General features: G+C 40.8%; 1 protein-coding gene across 2 annotated transcripts; it reads right to left on the bottom strand.

Moving 5' to 3' along the window:
- Window positions 1-1159: 1159 nt before the first annotated feature.
- GEMIN5 (gem nuclear organelle associated protein 5) lies at window positions 1160-20206 on the bottom strand. 2 transcript variants are annotated; one of them, XM_032196616.1, is made up of 28 exons: window positions 20039-20206; window positions 19735-19889; window positions 18918-19099; window positions 17996-18147; window positions 17654-17773; window positions 17331-17463; window positions 16715-16874; window positions 15878-16090; window positions 15094-15179; window positions 14554-14648; window positions 13794-13927; window positions 12588-12661; window positions 12013-12194; window positions 11772-11911; window positions 11048-11219; window positions 10566-10793; window positions 9954-10064; window positions 9409-9537; window positions 8689-8784; window positions 8258-8395; window positions 7571-7718; window positions 6902-7021; window positions 5844-6054; window positions 4887-5144; window positions 4070-4232; window positions 3071-3647; window positions 2528-2624; window positions 1160-1802 (listed from the first exon to the last, which is right to left on the bottom strand). In XM_032196616.1, the coding sequence occupies exons 1-28, from the start codon at window positions 20193-20195 to the stop codon at window positions 1647-1649; spliced, it is 4587 nt and encodes a 1528-aa protein (XP_032052507.1). In that variant the 5' UTR covers window positions 20196-20206; the 3' UTR covers window positions 1160-1646. The 2 variants fall into 2 exon arrangements, with proteins under 2 accessions (XP_032052507.1, XP_032052508.1); XM_032196617.1 differs by having other exon boundaries at window positions 17654-17770.
- Between the last annotated feature and the right edge of the window lie 22 nt (window positions 20207-20228).

Genomic DNA, 20228 nt, shown 5'->3' with positions numbered 1-20228 from the left:
AATTCCTCAGAATTGAGGATTTGTAAGCTGAATTAGTGCTACCTGCATCCTAAAGAGGGAAGATGCTCAAGTTTCTTCCTTCTTTGACTCTTTATGATATGCTACCGCAGTAGTTCTTAATAAAATCGGCTTTTAACTTTTGTCAGCTACTATACAGTAATTTTGAGTTTAAATGTACTCATTCCCTTTTTACTCTTCTGTCAGCACAGGAAGCAGTATTATGGCCTATTTCAGCACAGCTTAGCCACTTGAAGTGACAAATCCATTTTGCTCTCGTGAAGTTCTACTGCTTCATCTCGACTACTTGTTTTGCTTAATAGGAGAGCTGTTTGGTTAAGCAGTAGCTCCCCCTCCTGGTTTTTAAGTGCATGGTAGAGAGAATTTAAGCAAATTCTGCAGGTGGATTAATCTTTTTTTCGTATAACCCCTTTTATCTACTGCTATTTGAACTGTTTTGATGCTGTACTTGCCTTGAAGCAGGAAATGTATCAGTGTCAAGTCTGTGTTCTGACTACGTAAATCTAGAACAGTTCCTGATCGTAATTTTTTTTTTTTAAGAGAAATCTTTGTGCTTACCAACTTTCTAAATCTATGTCCTCTTATACTGTGACTTTTTTTTCTGCTGTACTTAAGTTGCTTCTAGAAAATACTAAGATGCTATATTCACTAAGGCTTTCACAGGCTTGCTTTGTCAGGAAGAGTTAGTTTTTATGTTAAGATGGGAGAAGCCTTAAGTAGGCTCTAAGACTGGTCAAAATGTTGCATGTTCAAGACTCCATAATCTGGGATATTGCTTTAGACACGTAAGTTAAAGCACCTTTACAGAACTTACTAGCACCTTACTTTACCCTTGCTATAGTTGGGGGAAAAAAAAGTTTAGGCACAAACAGTTTCAGGAACAGGTACTTCTGCTTTTCCTGACCTGGAAAAGTCCCTTATCTCTTGCCAGTTATGCTGGAATCAACTGTAACAACTCTTGCCTTCCCTTTTAACTTGTATACTTGGCTTCATTCCACACGGTTTAAGTCATAGCACACAATACTCGCTCTATCTAGCATGTTCAATTTATGCTGTACTTAAAACAACAAAAAGACTTGTTTTTAAATGCACTCACCCTTGATTGACATCAATTTATATTCATCAAATTAAATGCCAATTCCTGCTTGTAGAAGACTTTATTTAGAGGAGGGAAAATAAATTCACAATGCTCTTAAGAACAATACTGGTTGGAGGGTCAGACTACTTAAAGGAACCATTATTTTTTTCTGGAGGGTGGCTCCTATTCTTCCTCTGCTGAAAGACTGATATAGCTGCTCAAAACTGTTTATCTTAAACATAAATTCCAAGAGCTTTCCTTGGCTTAACTTCCAACAAATAAAAAAAGATAATACAAAAATCCTCTATACCATTTCAAGGCCATAGTCTACTGCTTTTCAGTTCTCTAACAGTCTCTTTAATAGTAGTCGATGACCATGAGTGTCTGTATATAAACCTGATTTTTTTTGTATTTTTTTCCAAAACCGTAGTCATAAATAACCACATCCATAGAAACAAACCTTCGGTTGAAGGAAGAACAGCCTTGGCGGTGTTAACTGGTGTTAAGCAATTGAGGGTAGCTCTAAGGAGCTGTGCCTGGTCTCACAACGTCATGTCAAGAATTTCCCACCAGCCTTCTTGTAAACATTAGCACTACCGTGTTTCCGGAGGAGATCCAATGCCTGTTCACGGAGTTCAGGAGAACACTGGGATCCGATGTGAAGGAGTACAAGGCAACACTCCAGCACATCAGGGAAGGGATAGAACTGGAAGAAAAAGAAAAAGGTAAAGTGATGTCTGCTCTTTCGGTTAGAATAGTTCAATACATTCAAGCAGCCAGCTCTAAAAACTGCTTTACAGTAGCCTTGTAAGAGACAGTCAGGAGTCAGATGGATTTTTTTTCCTGTTCTTCTAGGATATTAGCATGTTTAAGCGAGTTTGTTGCCCCATGTGCTATCACTGTGGTTACCTTTAGTTATCTTACAGACTAGAGAAGAGAGGGGACAAGGCAGACTAGGAGACATGATTTTGCAGCACATGGTGTGGTTACATCAGTTTCTGATCAGTACAGATCATTTTATACTTGACATTCACAACTCAACTATCAAACCTGTTTTTGCAAACATAGTAAGTATCAAGGGATTACTTTTAAAAGACATCAGAAAGTTTCAGTCAGGATATCCCATTGAGAAGCTTTATCTGCATTCTCCACCAGCATGGAGACCTGTTAACTCTCAAAGCTGCCGTAGCATCAATTCAGTGAAAAGGAGGATGATCCTGCTCATGTATGTGAGCCAGCCTGTATTTACACTGCTAGCACCAAGACAGCAGAGTAAGACACCTTTATCTTACAAATCTGGAGTGCAACCATGGCACGAAGTCACTGCTCCTTACCTTATGTTAAAAAAGGGGGGGAGGATTATATGATGAGACTGCCCTTATGAGAAGACTGTCTTCTTTCAGAACCATACTACTTCTTCTGAAAACTTACCTTTAAACTGTCTGGAAATTCTGCTAGTTTCTGCTTTGCTTCTAGAAGTCGCTTCGTTAGCTCAGGGAGGGTAATCGTTTCCTTTGCTTCATCTTTACTGTCAAGAAAAGAGCAGGTGTAATGTAATGAATTACTGTTTGGCTTAAATGACCACACAGCCTCCCTACTGTAGTCAGAGCACAGGAGGGTTAGACAAGCGTTACGCACACCCTTCTTTCTTGCTGAAGTCCCAAATAATTGTTCAGCAAAGAGACAGCACTGTTAGATCATGGTTTGTCCTTTTCATTATCCTCCCCTTTTCAAGTTGCCCTGCTTACTCACTGTATCAACACAGCCTGTGCATCAGAAAGTTGTTGAGCTGTGTTAAATTCATGCATGTGGTGGTGCCCCTGGGATATGCAAAACCTCTGAGCAGTAGTATGTTAAAGTGTCCCTGGGCAATGAGCTTGAGATCAGAGGGCATCTGAGCTAAATAAGAAACCCGCTGCACAAACAAAAAAAGCAACACCTTTCAAACCCTTTGTTCATGTTCTGAAAGCTTACCCGTTTATCTGGCTCTTGTCAGAGCTTGGTTTATCTGATTCATTCTCTGAACTCTGCGGCACGTTGCCTTCCTGGATGCTTCCATTTGTGCTTTCCTGGAGATTGTTCCTCTGCTGCTGATGCTGGTGTATCATGTCTGCTAAAATCTGCTGGACCTCAGCTATATCTCTCTGCGTGTTCTGTAAAGCAGCAGTCGCTTCTGAAAGAAGCACTTTGCAGCCATTCAGTTTTGACTGTCTGTCTACCAAATCGACTGAGCTAGTTCTCGAGTCACTTTCTGGCTCACATCTCTGAAATTCAGTTGTACTGCTGAGATTTTCATCCATCTTAGTTGCAGTTTGATCAGGAGTATCTTCAGGAGAGGAGGGAGCTGATACGGAACTCTGCTCAAGAGCTGGCTGCTCACTGGGACACAGCACAGGATCCAAACCAGTCTTTTGCAAGACGGTGGAATCGTTGGGTGGGTTCCACCACAGGTCATACAGCAGTCCGTAAGCTGCGAAGCCCTCTAAACTTCTGCAAGCAGCCATGCTTTGAGAATTTGTGCTGTCCAGTTTGTCTCTCAGGTTCTCACAGCCTAGTAATGACCAAAAAAAAGGATTACAAATAGATCAAGAGCTGCAGGATAAATGCATGACATGCTCTGGAGGAGAAAGAGAAGAACGGTCCAGATGATTTGTAACTATGAGAGGAACACAGCTTTCTAGTGTGCCCATCTCCCTTACAAATCAGAGTGTGCTGGATTTCTAACATCACCAACACTGAGTGACGTTGCTGAGCTTCCTTCCAGTCAGGAATTTTCAGAGGCCTTGAATCACCCTGATTCCATAGACAATTAAATGAACTCAGCATGGGAGCTGTACACTTCCGAAAGTCACAGGTTTCTTTATATATAGGAATATTTTACTCCTGATACTGTGCCTAGTAATAAAAATGGGCACATAGCTCTGAAGGTCCCCTTGTTCCTCAGTGCCAGGAGGTGTACCAGAAAAGCCTTACCTTCAGGAAGGAAGATACTGCAAAGCTCTTGCATCAAAGTAAAATTGCCAGCATCGTAGCTGCGGGTCACAGCACCAAGAATACCTTTCACTGCTTCATCCCAAGCAGCAGCCTGATAGCTCAGTGCTGCAAGGGTCAGGTCATGGGAGATGTGGAAAAGCACCTAGAGGAAGCAGCAGAAAGCACAATGAATAATTTTACTGCTAAGCACGAATGACTCACTGGTTAAAACTATTACAGAAAAGTCCAGAAGCACATGACTGACTCAAAAGCAATTTTCACAATGATGCAATTTACATAGTTTCCTTTATGTAGGAAATCAGAGCGCTTTTACATGACTTGCCACTGTAATAATCAGCAACTGTGCTTGCATGTGTCCTACTAATTTGTACATCAAAAGTCAGTGACTCGCTGAGGTCAGAGAGCTGCAGGAGCACCAGTTTATGACCAGACTTTCTGAACTCCAGGATATTTTGACAAGCACTCCTGCTTCTCCTGACAGTTCTACACAAAACCCCGTATCACTGCTGAGAATAGTCAGCTATGCCAGTCAGTCCCACCCAGCCAGCACGTCAGTGCTCTCAGTGCTCATCACTGACGCCATACATGAGTTCTTACGCTGTGCAGAAACAAATTGGTAGATATGGAAGCTGCCCCAGATGCCTCTCATCTACCTCTTTCTGACTATAACCTCATCTTGTAGCAGGATGCAGAAAGCAGTCCCCTGGAAACAGCTCACACAGCACCACAATATGTCTGTGTTTTACTGCACATGCTGTAGTGAGGCTTAGTGTGTATACAGATCCAGTCCAATTACCTGCTTTGGGTGGGTGTTGCTGGTAGAAGGAGGATGCTCAATACTCCGTAGCTGCTCCTGTGCACACGTGGCTTTTTCAGTGGTGTTCATGCCCAGCTCCTTCTGCCACACTTCTATCACCATGTCAAAAAATGAGGCGTCTCTGTTCAGCTCCCAGCTGTGGTAACAGGGAGGCACAGGGCTCTTTCGGTTACAGGGATTTCTTTCACTAAGGCACTTGCAAAGCAGTTCGTTGAGGCAGAAAACAAGTCTTTGCCCCTTTAAAAAGAGGAAAAAAAAAGCACTGAGCTGTTGCAAAATGAAAAACAATCCCTTACTGACTACAAAAGTGGTCAAAGTTAAAAACGTGGCTAGTAGCAGCTTGCTGGTGATGATGCTTCACAACAGCAGCTACCAAAGAAAAGTACTGACAGACTGAGAGGCTCTAAGGTCAGAAGGAAGCCTCATAACGAGTTAAAGTAACCTTCTGCTTCACAATCCATACGACAATGAATTCCTGGATTAAACCTGTAATAGCAGATGGAGTTACAGCGAGTGTGTTCATTCTGAATGACTTGAATGACAATAAACACCTTCTTTTACCTTTTTTCTGATTAGTATTATGTACTGATAATAAATAAATTAAAATGAATCTGAGTAAGAAAATGCAATACATCATTGACAAAAAAAAAAAAAGAAAGAAAAAAAAACACAGAAAAACCTCCACTACCTCTCTTACATACCTAATATGCACAGAGCCTACGTGCCTCTCCACCACATATCCTTTTCCTCTGCAAATATGCGTTTATTTATTTATTTAAGTATTATCGCACAAATTTTTAGCAAAATATTTTGAGGCAAAACCCATTCAGGACTTCCTGTGGATTGTTAATATATGTGCAGAGGTGCAAAGTTCATCAAGGTAATCTGGAGAGAGACAATGCTAAAATGAAGTAGAAAGGAAAGAACCAGACTCACAAATAACGTTTTCTGTTGTTGAAGGACCTCCTGAGCTCCAACCCAGTTTCTGGATAACAGCAGCTCTTGGGCACATCTGAAAGACAAACTTGCCGACAATTCCTCCTCTCCAGATATCAGAGCAAGCTCAGCAGCAGCTTTAAGGGATGTCACATCCCCCTTTTTTGCCAACACCTTAACTGCATCATAGGGTGAGGAAGCTCCCAAATAACTGAAGAGATACAAGCAAATTGATCTCAGGTTAGTACTAAGATACCACTTAGAAATTGTATTGCAATAGTTCTAGCACAAACTTACAAATGAAGATAAACTTTTATTTTCTACAAGGAGTCAGAGTTCTCATCACTTTGCTTTAAAAAAGGTTGCTAGAGACAGAGGTGCCTGATCCAATGCAAGCTCCAGAGGGAAAGTGACACAGCCTACTAGTCTGGATGGTGGTACACACGCCATGCATGGCTTAGAAGAGTAATACAATAAACAGATTCAAGAGACAAAAATTAGTGCATTTTTCCAGATTCCAGGTGAATCTTTTCAGAAGTGTAAACACTCCAAAAATGCCAGAGCTCCAATCAACATCAAGCAAATCCACTACAGTAGTCAAAGCCAATATATTTCAAACATAGTTAGTAATTTTGGTAGTCACAAATTTGAAATATTCTAATTAGATAAGGGAGACCCACTGATTAGGATGTTAGCTAAGGCAACAAGAAACTCAAGTCAATTGTTGCACTGCACATTTCCAGTGGAAAGGTTAGAACGTTCACACAGATTTTTTGTGTACATCTTAATTTTAGTTTTGGCTAGACGAGTTTTCCAAGACTTCCACTAATGTCTCTGAGAAGAGGTGGCTGCACTATAGCATGGAATTTGGGCCTTCTGCTCTGAACTGCCCTCTGGTGCTTCTTTTCATACTGCACTACAGGGAGTCAGTCTAGTGAGATCAGCCTCAGAAAGCACCTTAGACAAATAACGAACAGGCCAGTCATCAGATCCTACTGCTAAAAAGTCAGGTGTTTCAGGTATTAAACCAATTCTGTCTTCTTACCAGTAACACTTACCATTTGGCAGCCATGGAATAATGACCATCTTTCTCTAACAGAGCTGCCCAGCTGGTGTAGAGATCCTTCAGAATTGGATCTTCTGGACGCAACCTGGCCTTAGCAATTACAATTGCTTCCCTAATGCACATAAGAGAAACCAGACAGAAAAGTTGATTGACTGTATAAAAACCAAATAACTCCTCCTTTTGTAAGGGAAGTTTATCTTGCACTTAAAAAGAAACTGCCTCAAGTATTTTATGTCCAAGAACAAAAAAGAAAACTGGTCTCATTAGATCAGAAAACCAATGCCATTACATCTGAGATCCTATCTCTTATTTAAAAAGCACCCAACACTTTGAGAAGCTCCAGAACACTAATACCTGTATCTGGCTACACAATCCACCATGGGGAACATTCTACAGAAAACGTTTTAATTCAGAGTAAACAAGAATAATGTTGTTTTATTCTATTCTTTTTCAGTTATTGTGTCTTAAGCATTAATATGTAGCACAGCAGGTAATTTTTTTTACATCATACTTGTATGTAGAGTTGGTAACTTCTCTGTAAATACTCTCATGCAGCTCCCACAGTGCAGATGTTACAGCACAATGGCTGTAACCCACAGCCATCAAAGGAAATCTACCCCACTAGAAAGTAACAAAAATCTAAACATAAATATACAACAACCTGTAAAAATGATTCACTTTCAGGAGCTCAATAGCCTCATATACTTTATGGATGGACAGGAGATGGGAGGCAGCTTTCACATATTGCTCCTGAAAGCACAGCTGCTTCGCGAAGGCTTCTACTGTCCAAACCCAAGCCTGATATCCAACTGCAAAAGAAAAGGCAATACAATTTACATGCAAAGTTTTAAGACTGAAAGAATTCCTGCAAGATTGACATAATCACTAGTTTCTTCAACATGTAACTCTTCTCTGTCCCATATTAGTGTTTTTGTTGTTGTTTTTTAATCATTCTAATACAAACTACTGAGGAAACAGGACAGGGAAAAGCTTGGACTTGAACACAACTGTAAGACTTCAATATCACAAAAAGGTATTTAAACCAACAGCAAGCCAGAGGGACTGCTACATATATCAAAGTACCAACTTTATCCTTGTAAGTAATGCCTGCTCCTCTGAGAAGTCCCAAAGGAAATAACTTTATTTTCTGCTACAGCAACCTAAGGGTGCTTGTGGGAACATCCAGGTCTTTTCCTCTGTCATAAGCAGGATTTGTGTTTGACTTTTGTCATCATGCAATTAAAGAAGCAACTTCTTTCCAATCCAGAAAAAACATGAGTTTCCAACTCATGAAATCATAATGCAGTGACTGATTCAACATACTTATGTGTTACAAGAACAAACATACCCATAGGCGAGATTGCTACCAGCTGGTCTGTCAGCTCTCCCCTCTCAGCAGCAGCCTGGAGGACGCCCTTCATATCTCCTTTCCACAACATGAGCTGCTGATAGAGCTCAGGATGTCCATTCTCCAAGTGATATTTTCCTGTTTGAAGTAAACACACTTCCTAGTTACCTATCAGCGTGAGTGCAACAGTGTTATTCACCATGGCAAAATACATTGGCAAAAATGGATTTGTTCTGGCGTAAGACATTGCAGATTTGCATCTGAAAGCCATAAAAACTGTTTGGGAAAAGCAAGTCTTTTGTTCTCTTCACAAAGACCTGCATTCTCAAACCTACACTGTGCTCTGCAGTAAATTCAAGCGTTTTTCCTAATCTGTTTTCTCCTTGAATGTCACGGTGACAGTGTCAAATTGGTCTCATTATTCCATTTACCTTCCACATCAATCATGTTGTGCAGAGAAGCTCTGTCTGCGAAGAGCCCCAGGTGGATACGATCCCCGAGGTCAGGGGACACTTCTTCATTATGATCTAACACAGATAAAGAGAATGAACATTCAAGATTTGATACAACACAGGGAACTAGGACCTGCCAAGTCACTGTTCTGCTCCACTACACTCAACTATAGCAAATATCCGTGTCTTCCACTTTCTTACACATACAGGGATTTAACACGTGCTCACATTCACAGATCATTACTCAGAATTTGTGCCTGAGCTTGATTAGAAGGACTATGTGTGAGCAGAACGTTTATTCCAAATCAAACGTAGCAAGTTCCCTTGCATTCGCTGAGTCTAAGGAATCCGTGAGAATAAAAACATCTCCCACATGGCTTATTTTCTCCTGCACATGTCGTGCTTCTGAAGGTGAAAAAGATCTTTGCAGCTCTACAGACAATTTTACCCCTACCTCCACTACACAGGATCCTACACAAAACTTGTCTGGAGCGTCTACAGAATGCTGAAACACTTCAGGAGAAGCGAGATAGGAGGCTATAAAGCCTCCTTGCACAAAGGCCAAAATATCCAAAATTTAATGCCTAGTGGTCCAAATCAAGTCCTTAGACACTTACTTCTGAATACTTTGGAGCAGTCACCCCCTAAGTATTTTACCCAGTTGATCATATGGAGGAAGCTGCAGTTTAAGATCAATACCTTTGGTTTTCAGACATGTAGCCAGCCTCAAGCAGTCCTGATGCAATTCATCTTTTGATCTGTGATCCATGGATGTGGTGAAGGGTAGAATAGAGCGAGGCTTCTTCTTCTTCAGAGAGGCATCAAAAACTGAAAAATCAGTCACATTTTAGTCACTGCTGCACAGTTACAAGTCCACAGCAGAGCTCTCAGAAATACTCAACAACAGCCCTGTTCCTTAAATATGAAAATAAAAAGCGGATTCTCAAATGCCACCTGCATCTCTTTTATGACAATTCTAACATTTCAACACTGATCATTTTGCATATTTTTCCGCCCATCTTGCCTGGACAAGAACTAGCAGCTACAAGGCAGGATCTCAGCCCACATTAAACACCAACTGACCTGACAAACAGGGAAAATAAAAGAAGAAAACTGAAACATTACAGAGATTTTAAGAGATTCTCTCTTTCTCCATCACTTATTTGGTGTCTTATTAAGAAGGGAAGATACAGCCAAACTCCATTCTAGCAGTCCCACATCAAAGCAATCTGAAACATACTAACTTGGTTTCTCTTTAGGTGGATCTTTTTTCATGGGAGTAGCTTTCTGGGTAACAAAAGGCTTTGACAAACTGAATGGAGATTCAGATGCAGATGAAGATATATCCTTGGATGCTGTGGAGTTAAGTGATTAAAAAGTGATTAAAAAAGGAAAAACCCATAGCAAGATACCTGACATACACATTCTGTAACAATAATATAAAAATACAAAGAAAATAAGCTTTGCTTTGCCATAGAACTTAATAGTATTTTAGGGAAAGTAAATAAGAAGAAAATGTTACAGAACTGTCAGAATGCTAAGGAAGACGTCAGAAGGCACTAATGAAGGTCTATCATTACAAGACTTATCATCAGAAGGCAACACTGACCAAAAATGATGCTTTTTCAAGACATGGTTAATTTTGTTCACTAGTCCAGAATCTCTTAGTTAAAGACACATAGTCCCAAACTAGTTTATAAAATTATGATTTCAGAACACCTTTCCTATTTCCTTCAAGTGGACTACTTCAATAAAACAACATCATGAGAAAATCCTGCATCAAAGTACTAAGCTTGCTGATGCCCTGAAGGCTGAGCAGTCTGGGAACCATTAAACTAAGACAATTTAATTATTACCAGGTGCGGAAACTTTATCAGGCAACTCCATCTCCCGAGCTTCTTTTTCTCCTTCATGGTCTGACACTCCATTTTCCTCTAGCAACACATCCTTCATGCTCTCATCTCCATTCACGACATCACTTAGATCCTGTTTGGCTGGACTCTTTCCTATAGGCTTTTTCTTCTTCTTGGCTTTGACTTTTGGTTGGATACTTCTTTTTTTCTCTAATTCTATACTTTTTTTGCCTATGAAGGTCACAAAAATTACTTTCATATTATTTGTAGAGATTTTTAGTGTACAAGCTGTCTGCCTCCCAAAATCAACATTTAGTTTTCCAATAGAGATACGACTCTATTTAAAACTGGAAAGTTTATCCCTGAAGGGGTAGCAGGCAGGCTTGAATTTAACATAAAAACTTTACTACTATTTCATAGCAACCCTCTATTTCCCAGCTCCCCCATCCTCTTCAGGAAAGGATCTTTTGTTTGAATATACTTACCCTGAGGTGGCCGTGTATGTTCCTGCTTTGAGATGCACCACTTGTGAACATAAAAGTCATCAGCTCCAGTATAAACAGAATCTGAATCCACTGGTGACCATTGTACACACAGTAGCCGGCCCTGGTGCCCTCGATAGTTGCAGAGTGGCTCTTCCTTCATAACATCCCATACCTTATGAACCAGAAAGAAACCCAATTACTCAAGAAGTCTCATCTTCCTTTAAAACCCTGCATTTCCTCTTCAGTGATTTGCATTTTATGATCTTCTCTATTAGTGAGCTTGCAGATATATTTCAATTACCGATAGGTAAATGGAGAAAACTCAAGAGCTTGCTTTGTTTGCAGTGATAGATCTGTGTAATATCTTTCTTTTTTAAAAGATCCAAAAATGCTAATATGAAAACAGAAACAACTGGACTTAAAAATCAGTTTGTGAGGCACAAAAACACATTCACTGACCAGCTTCTCTCTACAAATTCTCATAGGTCTGCACTAAAAGCCTTTGCAACATTCTCATTTGTGCAGTGTGTAGGAAAACCAGAAATAAACATAAGGCAAAATGTATCTCTCATTTTCAGCTATCCAGAATGAGATTGTTGCCAGGGGAAAATATGCAGTCATTAAGCAAGTTAAGTTCACAAAAGCTTTGTTGGTTCTAAAATACTGCAGAATGGATGATTTGAAAGCAAAACAAATACACTTCTGAGTGGCTGTAGAGCAATACCTGTGCAGTGCCATCATAACAAGCTGATACCAATCTGCCCTCATGGTGGGGACTCCAAGAAAGACTTGTGATTTTAGCTGTGTGCCCCGACAGAGTTCGAAAAGGCTCTGTTATTGTCAAAGGACTTTCTGAAGTGTTCTCTGAAAGAAGAATGAAAATGATAAAGTATGGCTGGCAATAGAAACCAGGAATAGAGCAAAACAAGATGCCAAGATTTGGAATATAATCTGCAATCTATTACCTACGACACTCTTCAGATTATGCACATAAATAGTGGCATTGACTGAGCCTGAAGCTATCAAGTAACTCAGCTCTGGCTGGCTCCCATGCTCGTGATGCCATCGAATAGCGTTAATCAGTTTATGATGCTGCTGGATAGTGCAGAGCAGCTTCAAGCTTGGAGCCTGAAATATTTCAATTGACCTGAAATGTAAGAACAGCAACATAAGAAATTTATGTCAGTGAAAATGAGATTTTTTTTCTTGTTGTTATCCTGCATAAAAATGACAATCCATGAAAAAGAATAGCTGAATGAGTTTTTCTTTTCCAGATTCAAGTCACACCCTGGTTTAATATACAGGAAAGCGTGTTTCAGTCAGAGTAGATCCTTGTAAAAATGACCTAACGTGATGTTGTGGATTCTCAATGTCACAAGCAACTAAACTAAACATCAGCAAAGAATGCTGTATTATCACAATTCAGGCACACTGGCAATGAAACGAGACAAACCAGGATAACAAAAATACTTTTGCTTCACTAGAGTGACTCGACTCAGGATCAGCACATACGCAACCTTAACCTACAAGCAAAACATACCCATCTTCATTGCCAAGAGCCAAGAGTTTTCCATCTGGTTTCCAGCTAATCTCTGTACGTGCAGGCAGTTTGTGCTGTGGAAATAAGACACAACTATTACCAACAATCACACAAACTCTTAAGTCTCTTTTGGATGCATTCAACAGAAGACTGGCCACTGGACAGAATTACGATTACTCTGCAAAATGAAAGTCACAAAACTGCTGGTTGAGTGATGTAGCAGTGACATAAACTCGAACAATTAAGAAGGACTGCAAAATGATGCAAGAACCAGTGACTATTTTTATCAGTTCAGTGAAATGTCTCAAAGGAAGTCTGTCTGGATTCCAATAAGACATTAACGCTCAATTCTCCTTATGCTCCCTAGAAAGCCCCAGACTTTCTAAGAAAATTCTACTACCCTTCAAAAGAAATCAATGTTTACTGTAATTCTTCCTATTCTTTCTAGTTTGGATGCAAGTGACTTGCAATACAACTATGATTTAGATGCCTAAAAATGATTATTTCATTCCTTATGACATTAATCTCTTAACTTCCAGCTAGTCTTTTACTCAAGCATGAAGCTACAACCTAGCTGACATAAATCAATATAGTCTGACTGACTTCAGCCGAATTATGCTGTCTTACAGCAACTGAAGACTTAACCCACTTCACTTCCTTTATCCTTTCAACTAAGAAATGACTGAATCATACCAAAGAACTAGTTATGGTCAGCTATCACCAACTGCTCTGCATTAGCAGAAGTGTAACAGGAAATAGACTCCTGCAGAATCATGAATGCCTTTACTTACTGCTATGTTTATTTTAAAAAATGAAAAAGTCAATGTTTGCAACAAAAGAACCAGAGAAACTGAGGTAGTTAACCCATGCATGCCCACCACGCAGTCTAAGCTATGACATCACTCAGGATATTACTTCAGCTGTGTTGAAACTGGAAAGCTCTGTATAAATCAATTATTTTAAAGAGCCATGTACAGCTTTATAAAAGAAAAATAGAAAGGTAAGTAACTCATTCCAGGAACAGATGTGCCATGTTGACACTGGGGAAGAGAAGACTCTTTCAGTGGCAAACACAAACTGTCTAAAGTGTTTCACGGGTAGAGATTAAGGGTTTTATTTATTTTTTGTTACAGATTCGTCACGGAGGCTACAAAAACTATGACACGGTTACTGCAGATCCATAGAAAAAGACAAAATCATACTCACTTTGATTGAATTAGTGTCTCTAATGACCTTGTTGATGTCATTTGCCTCCCCACTAAGCTTCCAAGGGTTGTGTTGAAAAACAATACCTTCTCCAGCACAGCTATATAAAGTTACAGAGGGTTGTTCACCTTCTCCTGTTCAACAGAGGAAATGACTAAATATATTATGTTGTTCATTCGTCTTAGCAAAAGCAATTACTCCCACTATAAATCAAATGTTATTTTAAAAAGCTGTATAAGTGCTTTGATTGCCTGAGATGTGGCAGCAACAAATTCTCACAATAGAATCCTCTGAAATGACCTCTAATTTCTAGATATCTCCATAGTACAATCGCTTCACATATTTACACTTCCTTTAAAGCCTGGTCAGTGGAAAAAAGAAACAAGCTGTATAAGAGTAGCTACTGGCACTGTTCTGTTTAGTCTGAATGCTAGAAACATTCCTATGGAGCTACAGAACCCATATCTGACCCTAAACAATTACAACAGAGAGCCCATGCAGTTACTTGTTTGTAATACCCCGAGATAAATGCAGAGGTGCTGTACTCTACTCCCACTTACTTCCTTTAAAGCTACCGGAATTCAAAAACTAGAACAGATTGTTTTGCTCCCTTGCAAAACTATTAACGATTCCTCTAGCAGAACACACCCTAAGTGGCTTGAAAGGATGGCTACCAAGCAAAGGATGGTGTGCCAATTTCATGGCATCTGTGGGCTCTGTGCAGATGTCCTACTCTGTCACGAGACATTGCAAGACTCACCAGAAGACAGAGGTGGAGTTGGAGGCCCCCAGGCTAGTGTGTACACAGTCTTCTTGTGGTAAGTACTGGAGATCTGAGGTGGCTTGTTCTTTGCACTGGGCAGGAATATAAGGAAGAAGGGGTAATCAAATTTCAAAGGGAAATACAGATGAAAATAAAATAAATCAAAGCACTGTATTCCAGTGGTGAAAATGGACACCACCTTCTGTAGGACAGTACTAGAAACAGAACAAAACTGTCTTGATGAACTGCACCTGCATGTTGCTCTTCATTTTCTGATAACATCTGTTTAGTTAAAGTTTTCCTTGACCGATGACCTCCAAGAGGTGATGGTTATGCAATTTGAGCAAGGTTACTTAAGAGCTACCAGACATAATGAAGAGATGAAAAGATACACTGAAAATCCATCTGACTGCTTTTCATTTAATCCTATCTCTTACCTAATAGCAAACATATACCTCAGGAATGACCACATCACCTAATGCATAGTGACACACCAGCAAGATCTGACACTACTGAACTAGAAAGCTTCTTTCTTACCTGCTGGAAAAGGTGTCAAATATGCCAACTTTTCCATCATCTGTTCCAAAAGCCAAGCAACCTTCCTTAGTTGGATGCCACGATAACTGCAAGAAAATGAGAAAGGGACCCAAAATTACACAAGCCACAGACAATTTATTTCTAAGTAATAAACAAAAAGTTAAACATTGAAACTGATAAGCAAGCACTGTCCCTTATATCCACTCTTCCAACTATAGCCACTTGATTTGATCACTCCACAATGAGTATCAAAGACTCTCCCCATATCAGTTATTGGGATGAGACGAAAGGTACTAAAATCATTAAAATACTACTTGATATCTACATTACAGAATAGAAATGGGGGATACTGTAGGACCATGAGAAATCTTTTGGCACAAACAAGAACTACCACCATGTTTTAAGGCTGCTGCCCTTTACCACACATTAGCCTCTGGCGAATCACTAGTCATACCCAACCTGAAGATACCCATGTCGGGCTTTGGGCAGGTCATAAACCTCCCAGCAGAGCGAGAACCATGGATGAAGCAAGAAACAATCACAAAGGTGCATAAAAACAAAAAAGCGAGGAAGTTTCTAGAGCTGTTAAAAGGTCTAAAAGAATGTTGCTTGATTCCAAAATGTATTGTATACCAGAATAATTGAGCACAAAATGCATAAATTAGCTTTATATGCATTTGGTTGGGAAAAACCTTTTTCAGAGTGAAAGACATTCTTCAATGAGAAAAACAGAGTAAGAGGAAGAAAAGAGACAAGAAAAAAAGGGAATCAAAAGCACACTTACTGCTGTAACCTTGGATTTTATGCTTTGCCAGAAGGTTTTAACGTCATAGATATTGCTCATGGACAAAGTATTCCAGACACGGATCATGCTGTCCCCAACACCGATGGCAAGGCAGCCTGGGTCCACAGGGGAGAAGGCAAGACTATAGACAAATCCCCCAAGCGAGGGCATTGTCCAGCTACAATCAAGAGTTGATAGGTCCCAGCACTTCACCTACAGAATATTTAAGAAAGAATAAATGGTAAATGCAGTGACCGGTATGACAAGGGAAAAACAAAGTGAGAGGAAGTGAGGGGAAGAGTCAGAGGGTCAAATTCAAGACAATGTATGCCATTTCCACCCAGGGGAGTACATCACAAACGGCTGTAATAATTGGAAGACTGTAATGGAACAGACAAAATGACTGTGCTTTAATAATATGGTCCTCTTTTGACCTCAAAACAGGAGGCTCTCTGCTGCTTGTAAAAGGCAAACAAAAACAACAACAAAAAAAACAACTTCAGTTTGTACAAGTCAGTACTATAAATAAATTTAAGAAGGAAAATAAAGCCACATTAAAGTGGCATACACAGAAAGACCATGGTAAGCTCTCATGATTTAATGTTTACCATTCAAGTCCAGAAGGGGATAATCATTCGGTCCATGATGGTAAAAGCTTGATCTTACAAACTAACAAAAACACACAGTCTGTGCTCAGAACAAATTTTAAGCTACGTTATAAAATGCTGAGATAAACCCACTTTAAGAGAAAATATACAGCCAGAAAAGGAGCAGTTGCACTCAGTCATACTGTATAGCCACTGCTATTTTTACGTTAATTTCAAAATGGGTTCTTACATCTCTATCCATTGAAATGGAAAAAAGCAGCTCTTTGTCTTGATGCTTCACGGAACACAGATTGAACACAATACGGGAGTGATTTTGTCCTTCTGAAGATCCTAAAAGCGTCCACTTGCGTTTTCCAGGTTGGGTCAAATCCCAGAGCAGCAGTTCTCCTCTGTAAAATTTAAAGTGTACACTTCATTATTCTCTTCAGAAGAATAACACAGGTTGATGATGGTAACACGTGAACATGCTACAAGAGTAAAAGTAATGCCATACTAACTCTAGACACACATGCACTACATGTCCCTATACACAGATATACAAGACCCTATAGATACCCATACTTAACCACACTGAAGACTGACATGTTATTTTCTCCCATTATATGGGCAAAACCACTATCAGTACCGTTAGCAGTTGATACTCAGATAAGATAAATAATGGGACAAATAATACTATTCTAGAAGTCTGAACTCCCACTTTAACTCTTGGCCCGTCCTGTCTCCAGCTAGATCAACAAAGGAAAAAGATGGGAGAGTCAGTGTTTCCTACCCAGTTCTTCCTTCAGTATTGAATAGATTAACCTACAGTTACTGTCTGTACCCAAACTGCTGTGTGTCCTACTTACCCAAAGGAGCTGGATACAATTTCTGTGGAACGACCGCAAGGCCAGTGAACAGTCAGCCAAATACGCTCTTTGACAGCAGGATCAATAGCTCCACCTCTTCTCTTTGTCGGTGGCAACTTCAAAGTCATAACACCTATGAAACCAAAAGGGATCATCTAGACCTTGTACGTCAAAATCTGACAGAAAAAGAAGTCCTGTAAACCTGAAGCTTTAAGTACACTCCCCACGCTTTAAGCTATTGGGTTACAAATGAAACCTGAACTTAGAGAGGAGCTCTTCCCCCATATTGCTATTGTTTATCTCACAGTATTAATCGTACTTACTTCTGCCTCTAGTACAGCTCCATATTCGTATGGTCTGATCTTTGCTTCCTGAAGCCAGGTAACAACCTTTCTTCGTGGTTGCATCTTGACTCAGCTCCCCGTTTGGAACTTCACCTGCTTCTGAAGGAAATACCACAGAAGTGAAATTATTATACTCTAAAATTCAAAGCTCTGTAAAAATTACCTGAAAATACATTGCTCTGTATCAGAAAATAATTGAACTCAGCAGTTGCCTCTGATTAGCTACTTACTGACTTTCTATGGATAAGGAATTCAGTCCTCTAGGAGGACATCTAAGTGAACTAAAAAGCACTTCACAAACTATTAATCACTTCTACGTACCTTGGAGTTCATCTTGCCAAGCAGGTAACCTTTCTTCACCTGGCACAGGGCACCAGGCCAGACAATGTATTTCATCGTCATGACCTCTTAGCCTATGAAGAATTTCTTTTTTCCTGCTGATGTCAATTACAATCACCATGCCATCCTTGTAGCTAAAAACAGAGATTTCAATTAAAAACTAGACTCTTGGATCCTTGTGGAATATCATCTAACCTGACTGCAAGCTATTTAACAGGATCACTATCTCCGTATTACAAAAAGAGATGTCATTTCACAAGCAAAATGAGAATAGCTGTCAACTCTGGCTTAAGCAGAGCACTGGCATACATACAGCTGCCTTCTCTTCAAGACGTGCAACCACACAGTACATTTGGCTTCAAGAATGACACCAATTCAGTAGCAATACAGCTCTCAGAAATTTAAAAATTAACAGTGGCTTTTATAAAACGAACATGTTTTCTTTACCACAAGTTACTTCCATTCCCTTACTTCTCTTGTGTTTGTTATCCCTCAAGAGAACTGTATGAAGTCTAAAGGGCTTTCAGGTTCCATATAGTCTCAGGTTTGCCTGAGGGACAGGAATTGCAATGGTTGACAATGGCCTAATAAAAACTACACAACTCTATTCAGATAGTAAGCTACAGATAGTTCAGAAGTAAGCTACAATAGGATAAACACCAGTGAAGTCTATTCAAGAAAGATGAGTTTTCAGTAACTTCAGGGATTCAAACCAAACCTGGTCCTGTGAATTGTTACAGAATTCTACATCTTGCACATTTGCTAATCAAAATGTTATTTCTAAGTTGTTGTATGCCAGAAGAAAAAAACAGCCAACAAAACCTCTTAAAAATAACCTTACAATTGTGCAGCAAAATATCCAAACAAGAATCTTTCAGGAGAATGGGAAGCAAAGCATATTTACCCGACAGCCACGAGGTTTTCATTATGAGGAGAACAAGTGAGACAAAAAATTGTCCGAGGCTCTGGGAAGAATTGCTGGCTGTCGCTTCTGCTATGCCAGTAACAAACAATTATCCCTTTTTCATCACCGGATACAACCAAATCTTTCACAAGGGGTGACCAGTGCAACGCTGAAACTGCATTCTGAAGAAAGACAAATGAATACATTTAAAGCTGTCTTGTATGCTTGGCCACTGAATTTATTTTGTAGGTTCTTTAAAGAATTAAAGCACAGAATAAAACAAAGTGCATTTAGCAGTGGTTTCTTTTGGATAGAAAACAGACAACGATACTCTAACAGCCTGCCTTCATTCACGACCTAGAAATTGTGTAACAGTGAAGAACTAGCAGAAAATACTGTGAGCGCTCCCCAGTATCAGTTGGGTTAGCTCTAAACTTTTTCAATTATTTTGGGCTTTTGCACATTTGACTGATTTGCCAGCATCCTGAGACACAACAGCTGTCCATGTGTACGTTCTTACCCCAGTCCTGTGCGGGATGATAACTTGATGGAAAGATTTGAGGCAGGCAGGGTCTGGATGAGTGGCATTGAGCACGTGCTACAAGCACAGGCATGCTCCCAAAGCTCTGATGACTGCTTGTGAGGGTGTTATAACAACACACAGACCTAAGGCTAGGACAAAAACCTGCCCAGGAGCGTTCACTCACCCCTTCTAACTTCACCACTTGGGGATTCTCCCTCGGGTTTGGGTGAGACCCTGACCTTTAGCGTGAGACCTGAGGTATAAAAGGGCGGGTTTGGGCCTCTTAATTCTTACCTGGTGCAGATCGTGCTCCGCCAGCGGGCCCAGGCTGTCGGCGTCCCACAGCTGCACGCTGCCGTCGTCGGAGCCGCTGGCGCAGAGGCCGCCGTGCGCGGGGTGCCGGCAGAAGGCGAAGGCGGCCACCCTGTCCGTGTGCCCGAGCAGCTCCCCTGCAGCGACACCGAGGCGAGCCGCGTGAGCACCCCGAGCCTCCCCGGTCCCCCCTCATTCCCCTCCCCAAACCCCCTCACCCCGTGAGGCGAGGCGAGGCGGCGGGGGGGGGGGAGCAGCGAAGCCCTCCGCCGCTTCACCACGGTACCGTAAAAGGCGGGCGCGGCGGGGCTGCTGACATCCAGCAGGCAGATGCGGTGCCTGGCGGCGAAGCCGAAGAAGCGGCCGTCGGCGCTGGTGTCGCTGCAGCGGCTGCAGTACCAGTTGGGCGAGGCGGGCAGCACCCTGCCCGCCGCCGCCGCCATCTCGCCCCCGCCGCCGCTCCCCTCAGGCCGGGG

Source organism: Aythya fuligula, chromosome 14 (assembly GCF_009819795.1).
Source record: "Aythya fuligula isolate bAytFul2 chromosome 14, bAytFul2.pri, whole genome shotgun sequence".
Lineage (NCBI taxonomy): Eukaryota > Metazoa > Chordata > Aves > Anseriformes > Anatidae > Aythya > Aythya fuligula.
This window is presented reverse-complemented; position numbering and strand designations above follow the sequence as displayed.

What these genes read in the sequence shown, in the direction of transcription:
- GEMIN5 (XM_032196616.1), bottom strand. Translation starts at nt 20,195, where the DNA reads ATGGCGGCGGCGGCGGGCAGGGTGCTGCCCGCCTCGCCCAACTGGTAC. An exon ending in TCCACCTAAAGAGAAACCAA is followed by an intron (nt 9,538 to 9,953) that starts GTTAGTATGTTT and finishes CTGATTTTTCAG; the next exon opens with TTTTTGATGCCTCTCTGAAG. An exon ending in GACAAGAGCCAGATAAACGG is followed by an intron (nt 2,625 to 3,070) that starts GTAAGCTTTCAG and finishes TTTTCTTGACAG; the next exon opens with TAAAGATGAAGCAAAGGAAA.